Here is a 25,000-nt window from a genome sequence, read left to right as displayed (position 1 = left end):
ACCAATTTGCAGGCATGATTTAATCGAAAAACTAAATGTCATTCCATGCTGTACTGTGCTGTGCTCTGTGTGTGTGTGTGTGTGTGTGTGTGTGTGTGGGACATCATCTTTCAGTCTCAAAAGGACGGAGGGCTGGGTGTTACAAATGTGGAGTGGGTATATATGGCCACTAGAACAAGTCATCTCCTTAATATGCTTAACAACAGCGACGCTGCAGTGAGAGAGATGGCGCGTGCATCGCTCATCCAACATCTTCGCAGGCGTAAAGTCCCAATTGCCACGGAGGAGGACAAGCAGTTCCTGGGATTTCAGATAAAGGAGAATGGAAAATTAAATATCAAGGCCGTGGGATTCGGTGCGAGGTCCGACTGGCTTGACCTGAATGACTTGTGTTTTCGCATGGGATTACACCTGAAATGGGAGAGATCTGACAGTGCTCCAATTACGCTCCAAAATGTTCCAACGGACCCGCTCTGCTACACTCGCGTCACTTATACAACAGGTGACACGCTCCACGACCTACCAGTAGTGGGGTAGAGACAATCACTTCTTAAAATCCGGCGGTCCCAGAGCGCAGAACGCTGGAGGACACATCTCAGACTGCAAGGGAAACTGGCATATTTACCATTTGCAAATCACTCCCTATCACACACAGTTTATTCCAACACTGCAATTGGCGAAGACATTCTTAAATTTACCGTTAAAGCCCGTCTCCAAGTACTACCCACCAAATCCAACCTTGCCATCTGGTACCCCTCTAGCCATGAGCCGCACTGCACTTTACATCCCACAAACCAACACAACGAGACCGTTGCACACATTTTAAATGGGTGCAACTTCTATAAAGGACTGTATGTAGCGCGACATGACAGACTGGTCAACATTATAGCCCAAGGCATTAAAGAGGCACAGGACATTTCAACGCAAATACACACAAATTGCACAGTAAAAATGGACTGGTTCAGCGACAGTCATGATGACACACTTTTAAGCAGCATTCCAAACACACCGGACATCACCATTATAGATGCTGACAATAAAAATGTCTCCTTTGTGGAAATAGGTTGCCCCTTTGATCTCTACATGGATACTTGTTACCACTCCAAGATCCTAAAATACCAGCCACTTATGGATGTGGTCACAAATCAAGGTTTCAACTGTAAGCTTATTGTTCTTGTGTTTGGCAGCCTAGGACATGTACATAGGCTTGCATTGTGTGGACTGCAGCTCTGTGGACTTAATAAGGACAATTCAAAAAAGACTGCTAAATACTGCTCAATTTCTGCAACAATTGGTAGTTTAGCAATATGGCGAAGGAGGTGCCATGTCTACCCCTAAACAATTTTAATTAATCAGGCCATTCTGACCTGTAATGTATTACATAGGACCCTATGATTCTGATCAGTCCATACTGAGTGCTTTGACATTTGCTTCCATCACTATTTGGATTTGTAATGCTGCCTTCTTGGTGAGATCCAAATAAAAGTACTAAACTGTGTGTGTGTGTGTGTGTGTCTGTGTGTGTGTGTGTGTGTGTGTGTGTGTGTGTGTGTGTGTGTGTGTGTGTGTGTGTGTGTGTGTGTGTGTGTGTGTGTGTGGTGTGTGTGTGTGTGTGTGTGTGTGTGTGTGTGTGTGTGTGTGTGTGTGTGTGTGTGTGTGTGTGTGTGTGACAAATAAAAGCTACTACTACTACTATGGTGTATCATCAGGAAAGCATGAATATGTAAAGTATTGAGAACAGAATCTACCAATTTGCAGGCATGATTTAATCGAAAAACTAAATGTCATTCCATGCTGTGCTGTGCTGTGCTCTGTGTGTGTGTGTGTGTGTGTGTGTGTGTGTGTGTGTGTGTGTGTGTGTGTGTGTGTGTGTGTGTGTGTGTGTGTGTGTGTGTGTGTGTGTGTGTGTGTGTGTGTGTGTGTGTGTGTGTGTGTGTGTGTGTGTGCGTGCGTGCGTGCGTGCGTGCGCCATGTGAGTCAGACACTTTAAATTCTATTTCTCTCTGACTGTGTCTCCATGAGGCAGTGAAGTGAAAGGGACATTTATCACAATGAGTACAGTAGGGTGTGCCTCTCTATGTGTGCTTGTGCTAATGCTTGTGTGTGTGTGTGTATTGCATGTGCATTGTTCATGCATGCCTGCGTGCGTGTGTGTATTGCATGCATGCCTGCGCGCCGTGTGTGTGTGTGTGTGTGTGTGTGTGTGTGTGTGTGTGTGTGTGTGTGTGTGTGTGTGTGTGTGTGTGTGTGTGTGTGTGTGTGTGTGTGTGTGCATGCATGTCTGTGTGCGTGTGTGTGTGTGTGTGTGTGTATCCGTGTGTGAGCATGTACCGGCATGTGCATGCCTGCCTGCCTGCGTGCGTGCGTGTGTGTGGAATGTGTGTGTACTGTATACGCAGGCATGCCTGTGTGTGTGTGTGTGTGTGTGTGTGTGTGTGTGTGTGTGTGTGTGTGTGTGTGTGTGTGTGTGCGTGCGTGCGTGCGTGCGTGCGTGCGTATGTGTGCATGCATGCGTGCACATCATACCGAGCAGCCAGGCGTAGAGTCTGCGGTTGAGTGACATGTCTCTCCTCAGGACCACATGCAGTGCTGCTGATAGGATGCGGATCATGTCTGGCCGCGTTGCCTAGCGACACACAAACAAACATAATACACAGATAAATACAAATACAAGTTCAAGTATTGAGGACAGCAAACATATGCAGAGTGTGTGGTTGGTTTTTTATCATCCAAATGACAATGGGCAGGTTAGTGAATATGTTCTTAAAAGTAATCCACAAATCAGATTTTTTTTTTATTTATGGACACTAAAATGTAATTGTGTACGCCAAAATGCTCAATACAGCATTATAACAACATCATGAACAACAACTACTGTATATTAGCAATGTCAAGATCCCAAATTTGCTTTGGGCATGTTTGAGTCAGGCTCACCCATGTCAGCAGTGAGCAATGATTTCACCACAGACGTGCATGTTTGTGTCATCTTTTGTAAGTCACTGTGAATAAAAGTGTCTGTCTAATATTAATGTAATATTACAGTCATTGATGAGTTAAATATCTCCCGCTGAGACATTGCAGAGGTATGAAATACTGTAGTCACACATATTTAGATATGCAGACAATATTATAAGTCAGGTGGCAGATCTATAGGTTCTCACACTTCTTCAGCAGTCTGCCATCTCAGCAAAGACTAATGTGTGTGTGTGTGTGTGTGTGTGTGTGTGTGTGTGTGTGTGTGTGTGTGTGTGTGTGTGTGTGTGTGTGTGTGTGTGTGTGTGTGTGTGTGTGTGTGTGTGTGTGTGTGTGTGCGTGCGTGCGTGCGTGCGTGAGAGAGAGGGGGGGGAGAGGCAGAGAGGGACAGAGAGAGACAGAGAAATAGAGAGACACATTATTGTGTGTGTGTGTGTGTGTGTGTGTGTGTGTGTGTGTGTGTGTGTGTGTGTGTGTGTGTGTGTGTGTGTGTGTGTGTGTGTGTGTGTGTGTGTGTGTGTGTGTGTGTGTGTGTGTGTGTGTGTGTCACCTGGCTCATGTGGAAGGGGAAGCAGAAGAGGATGAGGTCCAGAGTGCTCCTCTGCACCAACACACTGGAGTCCTGCACAGACATACCCACCGCCTCCACCTACACACACACACACGCGCACATGCACAAACACACAAACGCACACGCACACACGCACGCACATACACACACACGCACGCACGCACAAACACGCACGCACACACACACACACACCAAAACAGGGGTCCAATCATACACACAATTCAATTACTCTCCACTTAACTGAATTACACTCCATTCAGACTGATTTGGTTCTAAAATAAGTCAATGGGCAGCTCAGCCAATCAAAATACTAATTTGTGCATGTCATTTTTTTTTTTATTCCATCTCTGCTTCAATCATGTTACCATCGCCACCATCACTCTTGACATTTTCTGTGCAGTCCGTCAAAGGAACTTCAAAGAAGAATTACGAAGAAAGGTGCGGCCAGGCGTGAAAAGGACAGAGTGTGCTTGATGTTGAAGAAAAAGTCGAGAGAAAGATAAAGAGAGAGAGAGAAAGAGAGAGAGAGAGAGAGAGTGAGTGAGTGAAAAATAAGCAGAGAATGGAGGGAAGAATTATCGGATGTCCCTAAGGCTGGCCACACAAAAGACGGACGGAAAGTGTGGAGGAGGAGGAGAAGAGAGAAGGAAATGAAGAAAGACAAGAGAAAGAGAAAAAGAAAAGATGACCTGCGGCCGCATCACAATGACATTGTGTCTGTCAACCGAGGTGACCCATTTCAAATTGCCCCCAGCTTCCTCTTGCACAGACGTTTATTTTTATTCAAACAGGGCTGGCACACTGGAGGTGACGTGTTTGTGGTGATTTTATTCATTTCGGATACACTCGTTGATGTCTTTGAGTTGCTGTTTAGTTTATCTGTTTTTTTGCCATTTTGAGGGAGGTGAGAAGTCCTTAGGTGGTTAATGATGATTGATGATATAAAACTCTCAAGACAGCCAAGTTGAAACATGTATGCAAACAGTATGTGCAGTGGTCAAAAAGGAGGTGACATTTAATTTCACTGGTAACAAAAAGGCAAAAAACACAACGAGTGTAATTTAAATTGGCAAATAAGCATTAATGTAAATTTGCCAAATGTCAACAACATTAATGGATGCATCATGGGACCCCACAGACTAATCCCAAACGCATTCTTTCTGTTCTGCTGATAAAAAAAAAAACTTTAAAGAGCTTTGCCTCCACCAATGAAAGTGGAGCGGTAGACCACACCCCACTCATCATGTGACAAATGTGTGATCATATAGCGGCTGGTTGGACTGAACTGGTCATGTTTGTGCTCCAGAATGACATCATGTTGCTGGTCTTTTGACTTTGAGGCCATAGTTCCTTTTTTTAGTAAATGTGAATTTCAACATATCGGAGCACACTTTGTTACACTGTTGTGACACGGGAAGTAACAAAGTGTTGCTTCACTTTGTTTTGCTTTGATTTGTTATATGTATTTTCAAGAGGTCAGTAATGTAGGTCCTTAGTTAGTCATCAAAATAGGACTACATGACCACGATGACGGTCATGGTCATCACATCAGCAGCATCACTACCACACCACACACAATACTGTGGCGATGCAACGCACACACCAATATCTGTCACTGTCTACTCTACACAAAATACCACAGGTAGACAAACACAGAGATATCTCTCGGCCCTCCCGTGGCCTAACGGTAAGAGACTAGCTTGTTACGCCAGTGACCCGGGTTCGATTCCGGCCCTGGTCATTTGCCAGTCCTTCCCCGTCTCTCTCCACTCGTTTCCTGTCCCTTTGTCACTATGCAATCCCAACTGGAAAACTCCAACTCCCATTGTCATTGTGACACAGCACTCCACAGCACACAAGTGAACACTGCACACAATGAAATTGCATTTATGCCTCACCTGTGCAAGGGGGCAGCCCCCAATGGCGCCCGAAAGGGAGCAGTGCAGCGGGACGGTACTATGCTCAGGGTACCTCAGTCATGGAGGTATCCTGTCTCAAATAAAGCGCAAAAGCTAAAAAAAATAAATGAAAAATAAATCTCTCATACCATGAGCTCGATGTCACTGCCCATGACGTAGAGCTGGTCCTCCATGGAGAGCTTGCGGTTGAGGTGGAGCAGGACGAAGGAGACCCCGGGCAGGCGCACGGCCGGGCTGGTCAGGATGCTGCCCCACAGGGCACTGTAGAAGGCCGCCTGCTCCACCGCAGACGCCACCTTCTCCAGCAGCGTGTTGGTCCTGGAGAGGAGATTACAGGATGAGGAGGAGGAGTAGAGAGAGCAGTGCTCTATTATATATCATACTACTTCAAATAATATCATTATATTACTTGCTAGTCTGCTACCACCACCACCACCACCATCACTAAAAAAACAACCATAATATTGCACGATTCATGCAAGATGCAGCTCAAAATAGAAATATTAGATTGTAGTTGAATTAGGAAAGTCACAGACAGCAATAACACATTAGCAAAGCATGATATTTCACAACCTCACATGCGACTAACAGTCTACCCTCAGACAAGATCTGTTAGCTACTGTATGTGTAGGATAACATCAGGTGTGGGTGCGTGTTTCCCCTGGAGGAAAGCTGCATTCTCCCCGGTGTAATTCTTGTATTTTATTCTAGTGGGTTAGCATGACAGACAGACGTTTCGGCGTAATCCTTCTTCAGCGTTTTCTAAAGTCTTCCAAGTCTACTAAATATGAACTTTGGTATTTGCTCGCACTCGAAGACCTTGTAAAAAACAGTTGGGAGTTGAGCGCACTCTCTGAAAAAAAAGACTGTTTACCCTGGAGGCAAATTCTCGACTCACACAGGCAAAACATGACCTAAGAATTGTCTGTGCAATTGGCAGTGGTGCTGTGTGTGCTCCTTACTTAACCCCTTGAGATACTAACAGTCCCAGAGTGTGTTTGTGTACATTGCTCTACCTCATTCAGTGTCTATCCACCAGTTGAATCTGTCCTCATCTTTTAGTGCCCTGTCATATTCAACCCCACTCCTTCTTATCTACACAATCTGTAACTCATTCGCTGCTGTTGTCACCTCTCTCTGTCATTCTCATTTTCTCTCTCTATCTCTCTCTCTCCATACCCCTTCAGTCACAAACTTCCTTCCACCCACCAAATGCCAGTAACAAACACACACACACCCCTACCTGTCATAGTACTCGGAGCCCTCCTCCAGCCCCGGCAGTACTCCGGTCAGGAGGCCCTGGAGGCCTGGCTTCAGCGTCTTGCCCAGGGGCAGGTAGTAGGTCTCATACAGGCCCAGCAGCACGGGCTTCACAGACATAGCAGCATTGGACAGCAGCGGGAAGAGGCCCGAGCTGATGGAACCGAAACAGAGAACAACCATCAACAGTCATGAGTCAAAAAGTCAAAGACAATATCCATGAAGTTAAATGGAGGAGGATGAGTTGTAAGAATCTGGCATGAAATGTAATTGGCAAAACCAACTGGTACATCTGTAAGTTATTATAATATCTATTATAACTATACTACGATAAGTTGTTACACTAGTGCTATTACCGTGGGTCATTCACTACACAACATACAAATGAGCTCCATATCATCTCATTTTATTGTACTATGATTCATTTCAGATACTGAGTTCTGTCCTTCCTTTAAAGCAGAGAATGCACGCACATCAGTGACACAGGCGCTGGACCAATGACAAATTTCCGGAATACTGTTCTATGCTCCCAAAAGAGCAGAAAAAAAGTGTTGCCGACATTTGTCATTTCCTTTATGCTGTCCTTCCTTCCCTTCTCTCATCACCTGTAGAGGAAGAGGTCCTTGGCCAGCCGCTTTGGTCCGATGATCTTGAAGATGATCTCGTAGGTCTCCAGGGCCTTGCGGTGGACACCGCTGGGGAGAGCGGGGTGCAGACATTGGGCCAGCCGCTTCCCTATGGTCAGCTTCTTGGGCACTACCTGGTACTTGGCATTGTTCTGCAAAACCTGGGGAAACATTGAGACGTGACATAGAATCAGCATTTGGTGACACAATAGCTGACTGGTTTGGATAGAAACTCAGTAACAAAAAAATGATATGGAGACCGTGTAAAGCCCTATAAAATCAGTCAGGAAGATTGTTTTAAAAAAAAAAATCACCACAACTTCAGTAGTAGTTATGATAGGTGAGATTAGTTGTCCGAAGGGGATTTCCAAATGGTCGAGACTGAGCAAGTTTTGTAATAACTAGGGGGATAAATAAACTAATATCATTTGACAACAAATAATATGCATGGGACAAATAAAAGCACTTCAACTTGACCTTGAATAAAAAATAAATGTCATGGCAATTGCTCTCAGAATGAACTGTCAAACATGCAGGTACAGTAGTGTGCTATGTTGCTCGCCGGTCACGGTCACCTTATTGAGTTTGCCGAGGGCGGAGATGAGGTCCGCCCATTCGCTGGAGTACTCAAAGTTCTTGAGGGCCTTGTCCACTGCCGCCACATAGTTCCTGTACTTGGAGTCGCTAAGAAGTTCCACCTCCTCTGCGTTCATCCTCCTGTGCGGTAGGCCTACCGTGCACTACAGCCCTGCAGCCAGCTCACACAGGCACATCACACCTGCTCCAGAGAGAGAGAGAGAGAGAGAGAGAGAGAGAGAGAGAGCGAGAGCGAGAGAGAGAGAGAGAGAGAGAGAGAGAGAGAGAGCGAGAGCGAGAGCGAGAGCGTGAACAAGAGATATTAGTGGAGGGAGAGCTAGTGTTTTGTTATGTAGCGTCAGAGGTAAACAGGAAATTGTTGTTCGGCCAGGAAGTATTTAAGGAAACTGCAGCACTGCCGAGTGTGCTCAAGTGTTCAAGAAACACCTCTGCTGAGAGAACTGAGAAATCAGCGGTATTTAGCTAAACAGTAATACCATGTTTATAAAATCTATAATGGCAATGACATTAATGACAACGCATGATGCATCAGGACACTGCTTCAAGTGAAATACTAGAATAATAATAAAAAATAATACAGGTCCGATTAGGGGACAATAACCTTTTACAGAACATATCCCCTAATTACATGCATAGACAGGTAGCCTATGCTGTAAAAAGAGGAGCCAGATTCCTCAGATAGGGCTTGGCACAATCACTGTTGTTGTTGGCCAAGAAAGCAAATAACAAACTGTGAAGCTGATGATGATGAAAGCACTAGCAAATATCACACACGTGGCAACCAGTGCTTGAATCTGGAACCGGTCCAAAAAATTACCCAGTTGTCATTGTATGCGTTGAACACTTTGTGCAATTGAATGCTTTGTAACAGCTCAGGAGAAGGCCACCTTGTCTGGCCAATGAAGGGAGTTGCCTGTGTGGACAGAACAGGTCCTCCCCTTTTAAACTTTGCATAGGTCTGAGTGTGGAGAGCACTGTTCTATGTATGTCTTCTGTTGCCCAGTCTTGCGCTTTATATGTCTGTATGTGTATTGTATAGGTACTCTCGGCATAATGTATAGTACTGTCTATGTCTATTGTCTATGTCCACACCTAAAGTCTATGTCTATGTCTGCATGGGAAAGTAAGAAATGTAATTTCAATTCTTTGTATAACCAGTGCATGTAAAGAAATTGACAATAAAGCCAACTTGACACTGGAGATATACGCATATGTGACAGAGGAGAGCTAGCTGTCCCACACTCTTGCTTGCTGAAAGCACTTTAACCCGTCTGGCAGGATAAAGAAAATTCACCTGACAGTGTGTCTAATGGCTAGGTCACAGTGATGTCAGAATGATCATGTTCATGAGCCGAAACCAAAACTATGCTTTAACAAAATGGGCCCAAATATCAGTCTATCTTATGGGCCCTATAACAATACAACACTTGTGAAATAGATCATTTTAGAAATGTATATTATGTATGATTAGAAGAAAACATTGCTCTGGGAGTCTGGGCCATGCATTGCACTTGTAGCAAGCTGTTTACATGGCCTCTGACAAGTAGGCTACTGAACCATCCCTTTGTCAGCCCCTGCTGGGAACTTGACGTCATTCCCATACTGAGGAAAATGAGCAACTCGACACCCATCCTATTGTAAAACGTTGAAATCGTATGACATGATGAAGTGTTGGTTTCCTGAGGACAGACTCAATAGAAGAGTAACAATAATGCGCATGACAACCATGAAATTATAACTCCAAGTCCCCCAAGTCCCACTGTAATCTACACCTACACTAACAATGAATGAAACTGTGTTGGTGTCAACGACCTGCGTCTGACAGACATTTAGGGCTGTGACAAGACAGGGTTACGGATATCTGAAACACATAGCCTACTTCAGGTCGGATGTCTATGACATTCGACTTAGCACTAGGTTATTATTCTAGTTATTGTCAAGGAATACAAACCCGACGAGGTGATTAATCAGACGGCATGGATGCTAAGCTTTCACATACCTCACTATGTCCTCGTCTGAAACGAGGTAAACATTACATGGTAGTAAAATCTCCCATACAACGTATCAATACACTGGTCACCTCATTAACGCTTCCTATCTCGTTTCCTGGCTAGTGTGAATGAAACGTTATGTCAACATCTGAAAGAACATCGTGCTAATACTACCAAAATAATCGCCAATCATCAGAATATCTTCAACTGTGACTCGCGAAACGTCCCGATAATTAGATAACGTATACATCAATGTTATTTGTTTCATGAGGATTGGGAATGCTTACCGTTTTGGGGTTAGCAACGGCTATACTGTCAATAATTAGCCTGCTAGGCTACTGTTAACCATGGAGGCTGTATCTGCAGTGAGAGCACAACAGGGCAGGTCGGCTCTGAATGTCCAGGCAGACAGGCCCCGGTTTCGGCTATTTTAACCCGAATAGTGGTTAGACAGAACAACGGAGCCTTTTCAAGGGGGAGTGAGATCTTCGAAAATCGGACATATTCCCTTAAAATGTCTCGCTTTTATGAGCAAAGGGCCTACAACACGTATCTTTACTGTCATCCGGTTCGGTGCTAACATCAGCGGTCTCATTCACCAGAAGCTCCAATCAGCCTTCAGGATTTGACAGTTCTCCGATGTGAACGTGGCGACAACATGTTAAGTGGGAAATGAATAAACAACGCTCGGGTACGGATACAATTATATGTCAAATGAAAAGCTCGTTGCGGACAAAACGCACACATATCCACTGCAATGCACGCGTGGGGCTTTTATTTTGAAATTTCATAGATGGTAACCGGTTGTCAAAACTAATGTTCTGCCCGAATCAGTCACGCATTCAAAATGAACAGCGCTTGTTGATGCTGTTGTGCTGTTACAGTCTATCTCTTCTCACCCTGTGATTACACCTGGATCCAGTAAAAATCTTAAAGTATACAGTCACTGCAGAATGGACGAAAGTGGAAGACGGCATGAAGTATTCATTGAACTGAGACAGCGTTTGCAAAGTGGCCTCCTGATTATGAGGTAGGCTCGTGCAACTTGTGCCGATGATGTATCACCGACCACATGCAGGCCTAGTTTGTCCCACGCCACCTGTCCTTTTGAAATTATTATGTTGACGTTGACCCTTGTTTAACACTATATTAACGTAGGCTGAAGTTATAGAGGAATTCCTGCACCAGTTTCGCAAAGTAGGCCGTAACCCAAAACTTCGTCCAGGCCAACAGTCTTCATTTTAGAGCGTCAGGTGAAATTCTCTTCTCAAGAAAGTGTAAATAAATGGGAAAAACTGCGGCAAACATAGACGTTCTTAGTTCTTACTTATCACTGCATGAAGTCAGTTACTGTAACTGTCAAACACTGAACAAACCTGGTCTTTTTTTAAATATTGAGTCTAATATATGATGCGAACAGTATCGGGTACAAGGAAATTAATTCAGTGTGGGCTGAGTTGAGAAATACAGTTGTAGCCAGAAGTTTATTGGGAAGGAATAGAGCAATACGTCAGTGGAATAAACTACTGTAAATAGATGCCCAGCCAGGGTGATGTGTTGGTAGGCTACCTCAACCCAACACTAGGTGGGGCTGGTGCATCAATTACCGTTGCATTAGACAGGGTGATAAACTCAAATTGACTGAGGACCAAAATCAAAATCTTTAACAAAGTCGCGGGCCGAACTCACCAATTATTTTTAAAAAAAATGGACTAAAATTGCGCATGCATGCACTTCATATAGTTAGATTTCGCTTACACTCTTTCCCATCATATTTGTTGGTTAAAATGTACCTGCACATCCTGTGAGTGACATAGCACATTTCATGTTCAAGTCATGTTACATTACAATTACATTACATTGCATTTGGCAGATGCTTTATAACCAAAGCGACTTTCAAAAGAGGACATAATCAAGCCAACATCACAAGCACTGTGTCACAATGTTACGCTATACATTAATGGTGTATGTGGGCCAACTGTAATACACATTTGAAATGATCCCACGGGCAGAATAAAATGGCTCCGCGGGCCAAATTTGGCCCCCGTGCCTGAGTTTGGCATCCCCACTATAGAGATTTCTATCTGGTCTTTTTTTCAATTTGAAGAACCATAATTTATATTCATTGTCATTGTAATCGTCAAATCACCTGTTTGCCTCAGAGCTTGAGACGATGCTTGCATTCAGTTACCTTTCATACAATTAAGCTTATACATCTGTGTAATCATTTGTCATTTATACAGGATATGATGTCGGCACCATGCGTAGTTCTTTGCTTGGTGTTCACACAAACTTGCCACTACATACTGTTGTATGTAAAAGCAAAAATCTTGGTACACATGGTAATATTTAATAGTTTGGAAATTTCATGACGACATAAAATCTGTAATTTATTTTGACAGCATGGATGAGTGTGATGACTTTTTTAAAAAAAGCTGCCCCAGGACAAGAATTAATAGCAGGAATGAAATTATTTTTTATTGTAACACATGTTCCATGTGTGACTCAGAAGGCGAGTTGGGGGGGAAGGGAAATTTATCAGCATGACCTATCAGTGCTAATGATCCGTTCAGGGAATATATGCACACCAATTCCATGTGCCCATTTCCCTCAGAATAGAGCATCTATCCTTGCACTTCCTGTATCCTTGTGCCCTGTGTGTGCTTGTGTGCGTGCGTATGCGTGTCACACTTTTTTTTTACTCACTCTCTCATTTTCCAATACACACACGCGCACACACACACACTGTACGTATATTCTCTCTCTCTTTCTCTCTGTCTCTGTCTCTCGCTCTCTCTCTCTTGCACACACTCAGCTGCGCAAGATGGTCAAATCCACAGGAGGCAGCATCTGAATACTTGTAACCACCAAGTGATATTTTCCTCCAGGAATGATGTGGCCCACAGTCCCACAGAGGTCAAAGTCTCCAGCAGCAGCAGCAGCAGCAGCACCGAGTCCTCTCTGCTCATTCAGACCCCCAGAGAGCTGCGGCGCGTCACACTGCCACCAGGGGTCAGCGTTGTGCCGGGCTCCTGCCAGCCCACCCCTTCGGGCGACGACGGTGCAGGAGAAGAGGGGCTCCACTTCAGACTGCGCCTGGACGTGAAGCAGCAGGCCGGTAAAGAAAACACTCACTTCACCGCTCCCTGGTGGAGCTAATGAAAATCTATAGGTGGCAAAGCAAACCGAGCCAACAGGGGAAAAGAAAACACAACTCGGTGGAGGAAGGGTTTACTTTTTTGTCCAGCAGCTGTTTGGGGTTGCACACAAGGGGGAAGAAACAGGTCAGTTGTCCCGTGCCCAGGGAGGTAGAAGGCCCAGAATTGGGTCCCCCTTAGATTGTATGCATTGAGAAGAGGGCCCTTTCAGAAGATTTTGTTCTGTGTCCCGGGGAAGAGCTGCGCAGAGGCCCTGGGTGTGCATACATGGACATTGTCAGGAGGGTGTTCATTAGGCTTTTCTCTGTGTGTGTGTGTGTGTGTGTGTGTGTGTGTGTGTGTGTGTGTGTGTGTGTGTGTGTGTGTGTGTGTGTGTGTGTGTGTGTGTGTGTGTGTGTGTGTGTGTGTGCAGGGAAGATGAGAAGGGGGGACAAAGGGGTCAGTTTTCCTGGGCCCAGGGAGATTGGGGGTTCATAATTGGGTTCCATTACATGGAATGTATTGGGTGGGGGGCCCTTTCAGAGGACTTTGTCCCGGGCTCAGCCAAAGCTGTCACTGTGTGTGTGTGTGTGTGTGTGTGTGTGTGGGTTGGGGGGGGGGGGTGTTGCGGGATTGATCTCCAGATTCTTCTTCTAGCTAGAGGAATTTGACTAATGAATGTGGTCCCGCCCCCCAGAGAGAGAGCAAGTACAAGACAGAGAGAGAGCAAGAGAGCTAGCTGGGTGGCACGCACCAGCGCCCAGACTAGATTAATGCAACTAATGAGGGGAGCAAAGGAGGAGGAGCATAAGGGCACTCTCGCTCACACACACACACACACACACACACACACACACACACACACACACACACACACCTCTAACAGAGTACCTGAGCTGAGAGGATTTTTACCTTTAAGTGAAAGTCACTGAGGTGTGCAAGGAAAACAACTACTGACTGGAAACTCCATCTTTAGATAAATAGATCTCACTTCAGCTTGCTGTTGCCTATTCATACATGCATAATGATTGTATCTGTACATATGGGATTCAATTGGATGTGAGGATGAAGGCTACCGTATATACACATTTTACACCAAAAATGTGTTAACCATATGGTTGTTTGTGAGTGGAGAGTTGGCCAGAGGTTGGGCTGGGGGTGGTCTTAATTGATGAACTAATGGCTTAATGCCGAGACGTGTTTGTGTTACCATAAAGGTAAAACTTCGAAAATTAGAAAACATTTTTTTGTTAGTGAGTGGAGAGTCTGCCAGAGGGGTGGTGGTAGAGTCTCGTGGTGAGTGACCGTGAGTCTGTCTCTATTTCTCCAAGTGAAGTGGCGTAGCCTTGCTAGGACGAGTAACGCCCATTTCTCGCAGGAGTATCCAATTATATTAATTACACTTAGAGCTTGTTATTGAATGCTCTTTGGTGAAATCCACAAGAAATTGGTGTTATTCGTCCCAGCCAGGCTAGAGCACTTCACTTTGAGAAATACCCTGTGAGAGGAAGTGAGGGGTTTGCCATTAGAGGAGCACCTGCCCAGCCAGCCACGCCGTCCGCCCACCTCTCACCACCAGACTCTAATTAAAAACAAATTGATTGTTAGCCTTCACCCATCCAGCTTTTATCCGCACATACACCCCCCAGCTACCCACCTACAAGGTTGCCTGTCTCATTTTTTTTGGATGTGTGTATGCGTGTGTATGTGTGCGTGCACGTGCGAGCGTGTGTGTGTGTGTGTGCGTGAGAAACTTCATAGTCTTCAACACACACCCATGCACAGCACACACACGTACCCAAACATACACTGCGTGTGTGTTGCAAAAGTCTAACTTGATTTGTTTACCTGCTTGTTTACGTGAGCGTGTGTGTTGTTGTGTCTTCTCTGACGTGTGTTGCAGAGTGGCGGGGGAGTGTTATTGAGCGGTTACAGGTCCAGCGCTCCTATGGCTTCCTCTGCCAGGCCTGCGGGGCTTGCATCCAGGAGAAGAGGTGAGTATATCGTTGTGAGATGAAGAGAGGGGAAGAAGGATTGATTGAGTGTGAGAGTGTGTGTGAGTGTGAGAGTGTGTGTGAGTGTGAGAGTGTGTGTGAGTGTGAGAGTGTGTGTGAGTGTGAGAGTGTGTGTGAGTGTGAGTGTGAGTGTGAGTGTGTGTGTGAGTGTGAGTGTGAGTGTGTGAGAGAGACAGACTTTGTGTGAGAGACTGAGAAAGCACATCTGTGTCCGTCTGATAGAAGTACTGTAGGCTACAAGATGTTGAGACTTTGATGTTTACATGTGTGCGTGTGTGTAACAAATAATAACTTTGTGTTTGTGTGATAAAGAAAAAGGAGAAAAGAAATCTGTGTGAGAGCATGTCTAGGGGAGGGTAGTGTGTGTACTGTATGAGAGAGAGAGTAGGTACAGTAAGAACAAGAACGAACAAATCTTCGCTTATGAGACAGTTGCTACGTTTGCATGAGACTTTTAATTTGGAATTAACTGACTGAACTCATGTAAACACCTCTTATTCGGAATTGAAGGAAAGATCAAAGTAAACTTACTCGACGGAACTGTTTAATTCTGAATTATTTTTTCGGAATTAAAAACATCATGTAAACGTAGTGGGTGTGCATCCATGTGGTGGAAAGCGAAGTGTGTGTGCGTGCGTGCGTGCGTGCGTGCGTGCGTGCGTGCGTGCGTGCGTGCGTGCGTGTGTGTGCGCGTGTGCGTGTGCGTGTGCGTGTGTGTGTGCGCGCGCGCAGTGGGTTTGTTAATTAGCAGACCAGAGACCACTATCTCTCACAGGGGGGTGCTCTGCTCTTGGTGCTCTCTCTCTCTCCCTCTCCTGGGGCTAATGTAATGCAGTGCTGCTTTGGCCCAAAGTGCAAAGAGGCTGATAAGCTGAGACAGGACACGAATACACCAACCAGCATTAGAGCTGGCAGAAACACTCAAGTCAAGCACAAATCAAAAGGACGGTCGGAAGGAAGGACAGACAGCCAGACAAGACAGGTGGATTAACAGCCATGCAGATGGAAGCAAACTCGTACGTAGACAGAAAGATAGATGATGCCTCACAGGGAAGCCGACAAAGGGGTCACTTGTCCCGGGCCCAGAATTGGATCCTCATTACATTGTATTGATTGGGTTTAGGGCCCTTTGAGATGTCTTTGTCCTGGGCCCAACCAAAAGCTGTCAGTGGCCCTGATGCCTCACAAAGAGAGTGTACGAAAGACAGGCAGAAACATAGAGACAGGGACTGACTACTGCACCTCTCCTGCCTCAGAGGCCTACTGTAGTGAGAGGCCTAGATCAAAGACGATGGGGGGAAAACAAGAGGAAGCAAACACTGCTCAGCTCAGCACGGTACATCACAGCTCAACCCCAGATGTGTTGACGCCCAGGGAGTTTGATAACACATTAAAAGGCATGCTCTGTTCTAGCTTCTTATCCCTCTTGTCCTTCACACTTAAAATGCTTAAGCGGAACAGCGTGAGGATCTTGAACCTAATTACGCCCTAAAATGTGTGTGTGTGTGTGTTTTAGGCCATTAGTACTGTAAGTAGTGTAGTCAATGCATACAAAATTTTTCTTGTGTTTTTGTGATATTTGAGTGCGTAGTAGTAGGTCTTAGTGCCATCTTGAATTGCATCATGGCATTAGAGCACAATAGTTACGCAGTATAGACACTGACGCAGAAAGTGTGTTGACAACGTCATAGGAAATTCATAGAGAATATCCAAATAACGAATGATTGATACCTCTAATCACAAACTTATCGATGCAACTTACTGTACAGTTTAGATGGAACATTGTTGACATTCTTTTGTCAATGTCCTTCATTGAGGTCTTCAACCCGCAACTATTTTACACACACACACACACACACACACACACACACACACACACACACACCCCAAAGCATCATATGTCAAGAAAAAAGGGAAACTAAAGTGGAGGGTTTTAAACTGATCTACCAGCATGTGTTATACAAAGCCTATTGTACCATGCGCCTAATGTGATGCGCAGGCCTGAGATCTTTCAGCCCTGGAGAGCCCGTATGCTGCTTCTGCTCAGGCTTAACATCCCCTTTGGTAGACACTCTCACTCAGCTCACTCTGGATGTTTAGACTTAGTCTTAGTCTGCCCTGGAGTGCATTCAATAAATCAATGGCTCAATGGGTGGGTCTGTCAAGAGAACAAAATTGCCAGCTTGAAGTATGAAGTGGCCATTTTTAGAAGGTTCTGCAAGTCCTATGTATGTGTAGCCATGATAACAACGCCCACAATGCTTTGATTGGTTTATCAGGGTGTTCCGGCGCGTCCTGCCCCTGCCCAGTGGAAACTGGAACGCCTTGGTGGGCGATTGGTGCTGCCACCCGGACCCTTTCGCCAACCTGAAGCTCCACCCTCGGCCGGAGGACTGCTTAACAGGAGACACCTACTTCCTCTTGGCAGGAGACGACAGCTCCAATCAGGCACTTACGATTAACCCACGTGCCGCCCCTGAGACCACGGCAACCAATCACAGCCAGGACTCTGACAAGGTAAACAGTGGTCAACTGGTCTTCATATTACCTCAAGTGGTCTTCATATTACCTCTCTATTTGGGGTTGGTTCTTCCAGGTTTTGTTTTTTTGTGAGGGGAAATATTATTACATATTTAATTCATTGATTTTAATTTAAATAGTACTGCATTATGAAAAAAACGAGAATTTATGGATGTGGATGTCAGGCCCTCCACCCAGCAACACGTGATACATACTGTATAAATAATATACTGTATAAACGTGATCCTGTATAAATACAGAGTGAAACAGCATCGTTCAGCATCTGGGCTGGTCATTTCTGGTGGGAGATTAAAACCTGCTTTACTTGCAAAAAGGTGCTCCAACTGTCGGTTTCACATTTCAAATCTGCCTCTATAGCCCTGCTGTTGCCAGATGTTTTGTGTTAGCCGAATGTGTACATTCCTCTTTCTTTGCTTCCTTTAGGTAATTTAATGTACTCCTTTCATTTAGCTTTCCAAGTCAAGAGCATCCTTTTCTCTGCATTGTTTGGAACACGGTTAACTCTTCAAAGTTTCATTTTAATGGTTTTTTTTCCTACCTCTTCCCATAAATCACTGTATGCATTAAAACTAATCTTGCCCAGAGTTTGCCTTGGTGGAGTAGGCAGCAGGTCAGCCGTCAACATGTCACTTTGCTCTGCCAGCTGCTACAGTACGACCTTCCAGTGCTACAAGCTTAACAAACCCATAAGGATTGGCGTCACCTTTTCTTATTGTTACTGCAGCATCTAAGGACAAGGGGTAGTGTGTGAAACGCTGCATCATTTTGCTGCATCTTTGCCTCAGCCACCGTCGTCGGAAGGCAGGCAGCCTTCAGGGTAATTGTGCGAGGTGTCATACAGCTAAACACCCCGAGCCTGTAGCAGTGTGGTGAGTCACTCGCACCGGGGAAGAGGCTGGGAGTAGGGCTGTAACGATATTGAATCGAACCGAGAAATCGTGATACTCAGAGTCCCGATACTGTATTGCAGGGGTGGGGAACCTTTTTCATTTGAAGGGCCACTATAAATTCATCCGAGGGCTGTGAACATCCTCAGAGGGCCATACTATGAACACAAACCAGGACTTCCCCCTTCGCTTTAGGCCTATATTGAAGGCAGCCACCTTTTAAACAAATACCACCTTCTCTAGATTCCCTGAACATAACTTAATTGTATCGCAAATGCATTTTCTAAGATTCCTTCACAAAATATGTCATTTCTTGTGAAGCTGCATATCATTAAAATTATATCTGGGGGCCGGATAAAACGGCCTCAAGGGCCACAAACGGGTTCTGCACCCCTGCTGTATTGTGATGTAAGGAGGCAGTATCGTGATGACGCCCTTTCAAATTTGTGTTATCCTTCATTCCAGAAAACAACCATATGATATGACGTGATAGTGCTTCCAAGCTTCAAATGACATACAGTGCCCTCCATTATTATTGGCACCCCTGGTTGAGATGTGTTTTTTAGCTTCCAATTATTATTATTATTCTCTAAATAATATGGGACCTTAATGGAAAAAAAGAGAAAAATCCTACCTTCAATACAAGTGCATTTATTCAGTGGGGAAAAAATCCCACATAAAGAAATAATTATTTGACATCAAATAATGTGTGTCACAATTATTAGCACCCCTGTTGTTAATATTTTGTACAACCCCCTTTTGCCAACAAAACAGCACCTAATCTTCTCCTATAATGTTTCACAAGATGGGAAAAGACAGAAAGAGGGATCTTCAGCCATTCCTCTTTGCAGAATCTCTCTAAATCATCCAGAGACCTGGGTCCTCTCCTCTGTACTCTCCTCTTCAGCTCACCCCACAGGTTCTCAATGGGGTTGAGGTCTGGGGACTGAGATGGCCATGGGAGGAGCTTGATTTTGTGTCTGGTTAACCATTTCTGTGTAGATTTGGCCATATGTTTAGGGTCATTGTCTTGCTGAAAGACCCAGTGACGACCCATCTTCAGCTTTTTGGCAGAGGGCAACAGATTTTGATTTAAAATGTCCTGGTATTTCAAAGCATTCATGATGCCATGCACCCTAACAAGCTTCCCAGGGCCTTTGGAAGCGAAACAGCCCCACAGCATCACTGACCCACCCCCATACTTCACAGTGGGTATGAGGTGCTTTTCAGCATGCGCATCTTTCGTGGCACGCCAGACCCACTTAGTGTTTGTTGCCAAAAAGCTCAATCTTGGTCTCATCTGACCAAAGCACACGGTCCCAGTTGAAGCCCCAATACCGCTGGGCGAACTCCAGACGTTTGCGTTTATGATTGTGGGTGAGGAAAGGTTTTCTCCGTGCATGCCTCCCAAACAGCTTGTTGGCGTGTAGACAGCGCCTGATGGTTGATTTGGAGACTTTGTGACCCCAGGATGCTACCATTTGTTGTAATTCTGTAACAGTGAGCTTTGGAGATATTTTGATTTCTCTTACCATCTTCCTCACTGTGCGTGGTGGCAAAATAAACTTGGGTCCTCGTCCAGGCTTGTTTACCACTGTTCCAGTTGTTTTGAACTTCTTAATTATTCCTCTCACAGTAGATATGGGCAGCTGCAGTTGAGTGGCAATCTTCTTGTAGCCTCTGCCTGACCTGTGAAGGTCGACACACATCTGCCTCACTTGTATGCTGTGTTCCTTTGTCTTTCCCATGTTTAAGAGTGGATAAGAGAAATGGCCTCGGTGTCACGTCATATTTATACCCCAGGGAAACAGGAAGTGATGAATTACTAATTAAATGTTCCTACATACTTTGGTAAACTTTGTAAACTACTGTAGAAATGACAGAAATGCTTCAATTATATTTATTTCCTGGGAATTGTTAAGGGTGCCAATAATTGTGGAACAGGTGATTTAATGAAAAATAATTATTTTTTAGTCAGGGATTTTTTTTATTTTCCTACAATTCATTTGAGTTGAAGGCTACATTTTCCTAAATTTTTCAGTGTGACAGTATTCTTCTGCAATAAACACTGAATTTATTTTAAGGCTTTTAACACATCTCAACCAGGGGTGCCAATAATTATGGAGGGCACTGTAGATTTAAGAAATCGTGGGGTGTATCAAACCGTAGGACAAAAATTGTGATACGAACTGCATCGTGAGTTGAGTGTATCGTTACAGGCCTAGCTGGGAGCCCTGGCACTTGTACTGCTGTTAGCCGAGAGTGGTCTTTGTCAAAATGGTATTCCAGAATAGAACAAAAAGCTTTTACAGGCGCCTTGCTCTACCATAGTATTTCCATACAACCTAGTGCTAATAATGAGGTTTGTATATACAGTAGTTCCTTTAAAGGTATTTAGGCAATTAATCCTCTCTGCAGTCATCAATTACGATTGCAGCAGGGGCTTGCCCCACAAGGAGGGTTGACGAGGATGCAGTGGCAAACAGGAAGAGAAGGTTGGTTGCTTTATTTTATCACAGCCTGGCGAAGTAGTGGGACTGCCCAATTGAAAAGAGAGAGAAGAGGTCTGGAAGGTGATCCCAATCTTGGAATGGTCTGCCGGCATCATCTCTCAGAGTCCACTGACACACACACACACACACACACACACACACACACACACACACACACACACACACACACACACACACACACACACACACACACACACACACACACACACACACACACACACACACACACCATCCCACGGCACTATCAGACATGACAGAGGGGTGAATAACACGGCTCTTTGCTGCCATGTTTGCCGTTTCTCATCTTCCAGACGTGTGTCCGTGGCAGGTTATCTTCTATCTACACTCTCCAAATGGCCATGGTGTCCTGCACCTAGACACACCTGGGGTCTGAGGAGTATGTATTTATTTATTGGTTTATTTTTAGTTAGATTGAGCGTATGGCCAACAGCAGGTGTGGCAGATTGTGGGATTGCAGATTTCTCCTCAAAATTCCTTTGATGGATGAGACTATGAGACTTGAAGTGTGTGTGTGTGTGTGTGTGCTTGTGTGCTTGTGTGCGTGTGTGCGTGTGTGCGTGTGCGTGTGTGTGTGCGTGTGTGTGCTTGTGTCTGTGCGCGTGTGTGTGTGTGTGTGTGTGTGTGTGTGTGTGTGTGTGTGTGCGTGCGCGCGCGCGCTTGTGTGTGTGTGTGCGCGCTTGTGCGCGCTTGTGTGCGCTTGTGTGCGCTTGTGTGCGCTTGTGTGCGCTTGTGTGTGCTTGTCTCTGTGCGCGTGTGTGTGCGTCCATACGTCCGTGTGAGTACTTGAGTCTGTTGTTTGTCTTGTCTGTTACAATACTCAACATTTTGAAGCTTTTTGTTATTTGTTTGTTGTTTTCCTGTTTCGGCTCTTGTTGTTCTCGAGAGTTGTCATGGTCCATCTCCAATGCCCCAGGGTGGCCGGAGGTGGGAGGTGGGGATGCCCTCTTTCCTTCTTTCTTTCTGTCTTTCTTTCTTTCTCTTTTTCTCCATTCTATCCATTCCCTTGCTTCTTTGTTCCCTAGAAAGGAAAGTGTGTGTGGGAGTTCCGTCTGACGAGTCACCATCTCCTAGCCTCGCCTAAAACCCGTATATGCCTCCCCCCTGGACTTCAGCATGCTTTGATGGAACATTTACATTGTTCTCTCTCCAGAGGTGGCCAAAGTAAAAGTAGAAGTAAAAAAAAACCCTGCCATAGTTTCCTTGGGTGGTTGACGTGAAGCCTTGTTTTTTCGTAACATTGGTTAAAAACCTACAAAACTGTTATTTTTCCTTTAAAAAACAAATGTCAATGAAAGACGATGTGTTAAGATTTATATAAAGGTTTATATGTCAAATATCCTGCGGTGTGACTGTAACATTAATGAATCCTGGAATATAATATATATATATAAATTAACCAACAACATTTTGAATAATGTATGAAGCATTTGACATGATTGCATAAATATTAACTTAATATTAAGATATGTGAATGTGAAAAAAAAACTCAAAACCGTAATATTAACTACTAGTTCAATTTCGTAACACAAATTGTGTCCTGTGAGGTGACCTGTATGTCAATGTTTGTGAACGGGCAGCTGCAAGGCCAACTACAAGGGTCTTAAAGACTGGCTCCTAACCAGTCAGTACCTCAGTTATTAGAGAGTGCTGTGGAAGTTTAAGGTGACTATTAACCTCTTAATATGTCTTCATATTGCAATGTTTCTGTCACGCAATGCTTAGGTTCATTTTATGGTGTCCTGTGGTGTGACTGCTCTTATAGAAGGAAAAAATGTTTTTTATAAATGAAAACACATATTAAGATTAAACACAATATCATTATCAAGTTAGCATGAGCTCAGATGTCAGTCATGTATACAAAAGGATTAAAATGGCCATAATGCAGTGAATATCCTGTGGTGTGACTTCATTTTCCTGCGGTGTGACATGCCTATGCAATGTGTTGATGCAGGACACATTTTCCCAAAATGGGAAAAGTTAGGCGAAATTCCACGGACCACTAAGTGCTTTATTTTTTCTATTTTTTTTTCACTTTTTTCCATCAATTTTTTCAGAAATTGGAATAACTTTTCTTTTTTTAATTGTGTTACGCCCTTAAACGTCAACCACCCCCTTCCAACACAAATAGTTTAACGGAATAACTGATCTACTCTTACCAATGTACTGGATTCTGCACTGTTTGTATAAGATTTGGGGGGGTTCAGTTTTAGTTTTTTAGTGTCCAGTAAAAGCGACATCTTGCCACCTCATTAGGTCCATTGGTCTATTCCACTCTTAAGCCATGAACACACAGAATGCGGATTTCTGCTTGCAATCCACCTTGTGCTTTTAACCGATTTTTGGTTGCCAACAGACCAAGCGTGGCATTTTTTTGTATACTTTCTTTACTTTCTGTCTGACTTGTCTGTATCTGACCATCTTCCACAGTCACGACTCACTGCTGGCGTTTGGTTCCTGCCTCGGAGCAGGAAGGAGCCTCTTGGGTCACCGGCTGGGCGGGATGGAGCATCCATCATGTCTTCCTCTTGTTTTGTGTTCTCATCGATTTCCATTCCGCTCTGTTTGAACCTCACAGCACCCCGTCTCTCTCCCCTGCTTGTCTGTGTTCACAGCCTAGGCCTGTCCACACCGGCACCTCGGTGGTCTCCTGTAAGAAGTGCTCTGCCATGCTTGGAGAGGCCCTTACAAGAGGTCAGACACATGGAAACATAACAAACTAACACCATCAAGGTTTTTTTTTGTGATGACGAGTATTTCAGTCAGATCCCATTTACAGTGCTCAGCAATAATGAGTGCACCCCTTTTGAAAAGTAACATTTTTAACAATGTTTCAATAAACACAAAATATGCATAGACTATGTTTAAGATGCACTGTGTAACATTTGTATTAGTTTACTTACAGAATTCATCCTGCCCATTCACAAATGTCTGCCATTTTGAATTTCCAGAAATAGCCAACGTATACTTTGGTCATACTGGTAAATATTAGTTTATTATTTACTAAATATTCATGAAAAGATTAAATGTGCCAATAGGCAGCACAGTTTCAATGAGCAGCATAGTTGCAATACCTACTCTGGCCACCATCCTACACAGTGCACCTTTAAAAGCAATACGTTCCAAATGTTACTTTTCAAAAAGGGTGTACTCATTATTGCTGAGCACTGTTCAGTATAACATCTGGTACTTGCTGTGTTTTGGAGAGTCTGAGATTTATGGATGGCAATTGATTGTGTGCTGATTTACTGTTCTTGGTTTGCAGACGTCTTCAAGTTCTACATCACAGAGGTCGTTGAGACTGAGGGCGATGGCATTACCAATGACATAACCAGGTGAGTGGCATCTGATTAAAACTGCACACCTCAAAGCTTGTCATTATGTTTCTCAAGCAAAGAGGAAAATGATGTACTGAAGAGCCCCTATAAGTGTGTGTGTGTGTGTGTGTGTGTGTGTGTGTGTGTGTGTGTGTGTGTGTGTGTGTGTGTGTGTGTGTGTGTGTGTGTGTGTGTGTGTGTGTGTGTGTGTGTGTGTGTGTGTGTGTGTGTGTGTGTGTGTGTGTGTGTGTGTGTGTGTGTGTGTGTGTGTGTGTGTGTGTGTGTGTGTGTGTGTGTCTGCATTTATGCATGCCAGATTGGAGTTTGTGGAGAAGACTGTGTCTGCCAGGCTTGTTGAGCTGTCCTCGGCCCAAAGTATGTTCCGATTCTCCCTTCAGACGCCCTCTGGCAAGGCAGCTGTCCTGGTGAGACTCCCACTATCTCTCTCTCTCTCTCTCTCTCTCTCTCTCTCTCTCTCTCTCTCTCTCTCTCTCTCTCTCTCTCTCCCTCTCCCTCTCCCTCTCCCTCTCCCTCCTGTCTGCCAAATGTAATGTAATGTAATGGCTCTCACAACACACACACACACATACTTTTATTGCTTTGTAGCAATATGTGATCTGTTTTTTTTTTATTTA

At 44.5% G+C, this 25,000-nt stretch overlaps 2 protein-coding genes across 4 annotated transcripts in view; one reads left to right on the top strand and one right to left on the bottom strand.

The window, feature by feature from the left end:
* The window catches only part of dop1a (DOP1 leucine zipper like protein A), a 69,166-nt gene extending 58,630 nt beyond the window's left edge, over window positions 1–10,536 (bottom strand). For all 3 annotated transcript variants that reach the window (XM_063199606.1, XM_063199607.1, XM_063199608.1), the window contains exons 1-7: window positions 10,225–10,536; window positions 7,925–8,127; window positions 7,329–7,510; window positions 6,707–6,877; window positions 5,592–5,781; window positions 3,524–3,622; window positions 2,527–2,626 (exon numbers count right to left, since the gene is read on the bottom strand). In XM_063199606.1, coding sequence (XP_063055676.1) covers window positions 2,527–2,626; window positions 3,524–3,622; window positions 5,592–5,781; window positions 6,707–6,877; window positions 7,329–7,510; window positions 7,925–8,062 — 880 coding nt within the window. In that variant the 5' untranslated portion in view covers window positions 8,063–8,127; window positions 10,225–10,536. The remainder of the gene's footprint in view (window positions 1–2,526; window positions 2,627–3,523; window positions 3,623–5,591; window positions 5,782–6,706; window positions 6,878–7,328; window positions 7,511–7,924; window positions 8,128–10,224) is intronic.
* Window positions 10,537–10,768: 232 nt separating this feature from the next.
* The window catches only part of ube3d (ubiquitin protein ligase E3D), a 31,053-nt gene continuing 16,821 nt past the window's right edge, over window positions 10,769–25,000 (top strand). The window contains exons 1-7 of the mRNA XM_063199605.1: window positions 10,769–10,967; window positions 12,826–13,055; window positions 14,978–15,068; window positions 17,369–17,606; window positions 23,664–23,742; window positions 24,314–24,383; window positions 24,682–24,790. Coding sequence (XP_063055675.1) covers window positions 10,891–10,967; window positions 12,826–13,055; window positions 14,978–15,068; window positions 17,369–17,606; window positions 23,664–23,742; window positions 24,314–24,383; window positions 24,682–24,790 — 894 coding nt within the window. The 5' untranslated portion in view covers window positions 10,769–10,890. The remainder of the gene's footprint in view (window positions 10,968–12,825; window positions 13,056–14,977; window positions 15,069–17,368; window positions 17,607–23,663; window positions 23,743–24,313; window positions 24,384–24,681; window positions 24,791–25,000) is intronic.

Source organism: Engraulis encrasicolus, chromosome 5 (assembly GCF_034702125.1).
Source record: "Engraulis encrasicolus isolate BLACKSEA-1 chromosome 5, IST_EnEncr_1.0, whole genome shotgun sequence".
In the NCBI taxonomy this organism is placed as follows: Eukaryota; Metazoa; Chordata; class Actinopteri; order Clupeiformes; family Engraulidae; genus Engraulis; species Engraulis encrasicolus.
Note: the sequence above shows the minus strand (reverse complement) of the source record. Positions and strands in the feature narration are given on the sequence as shown.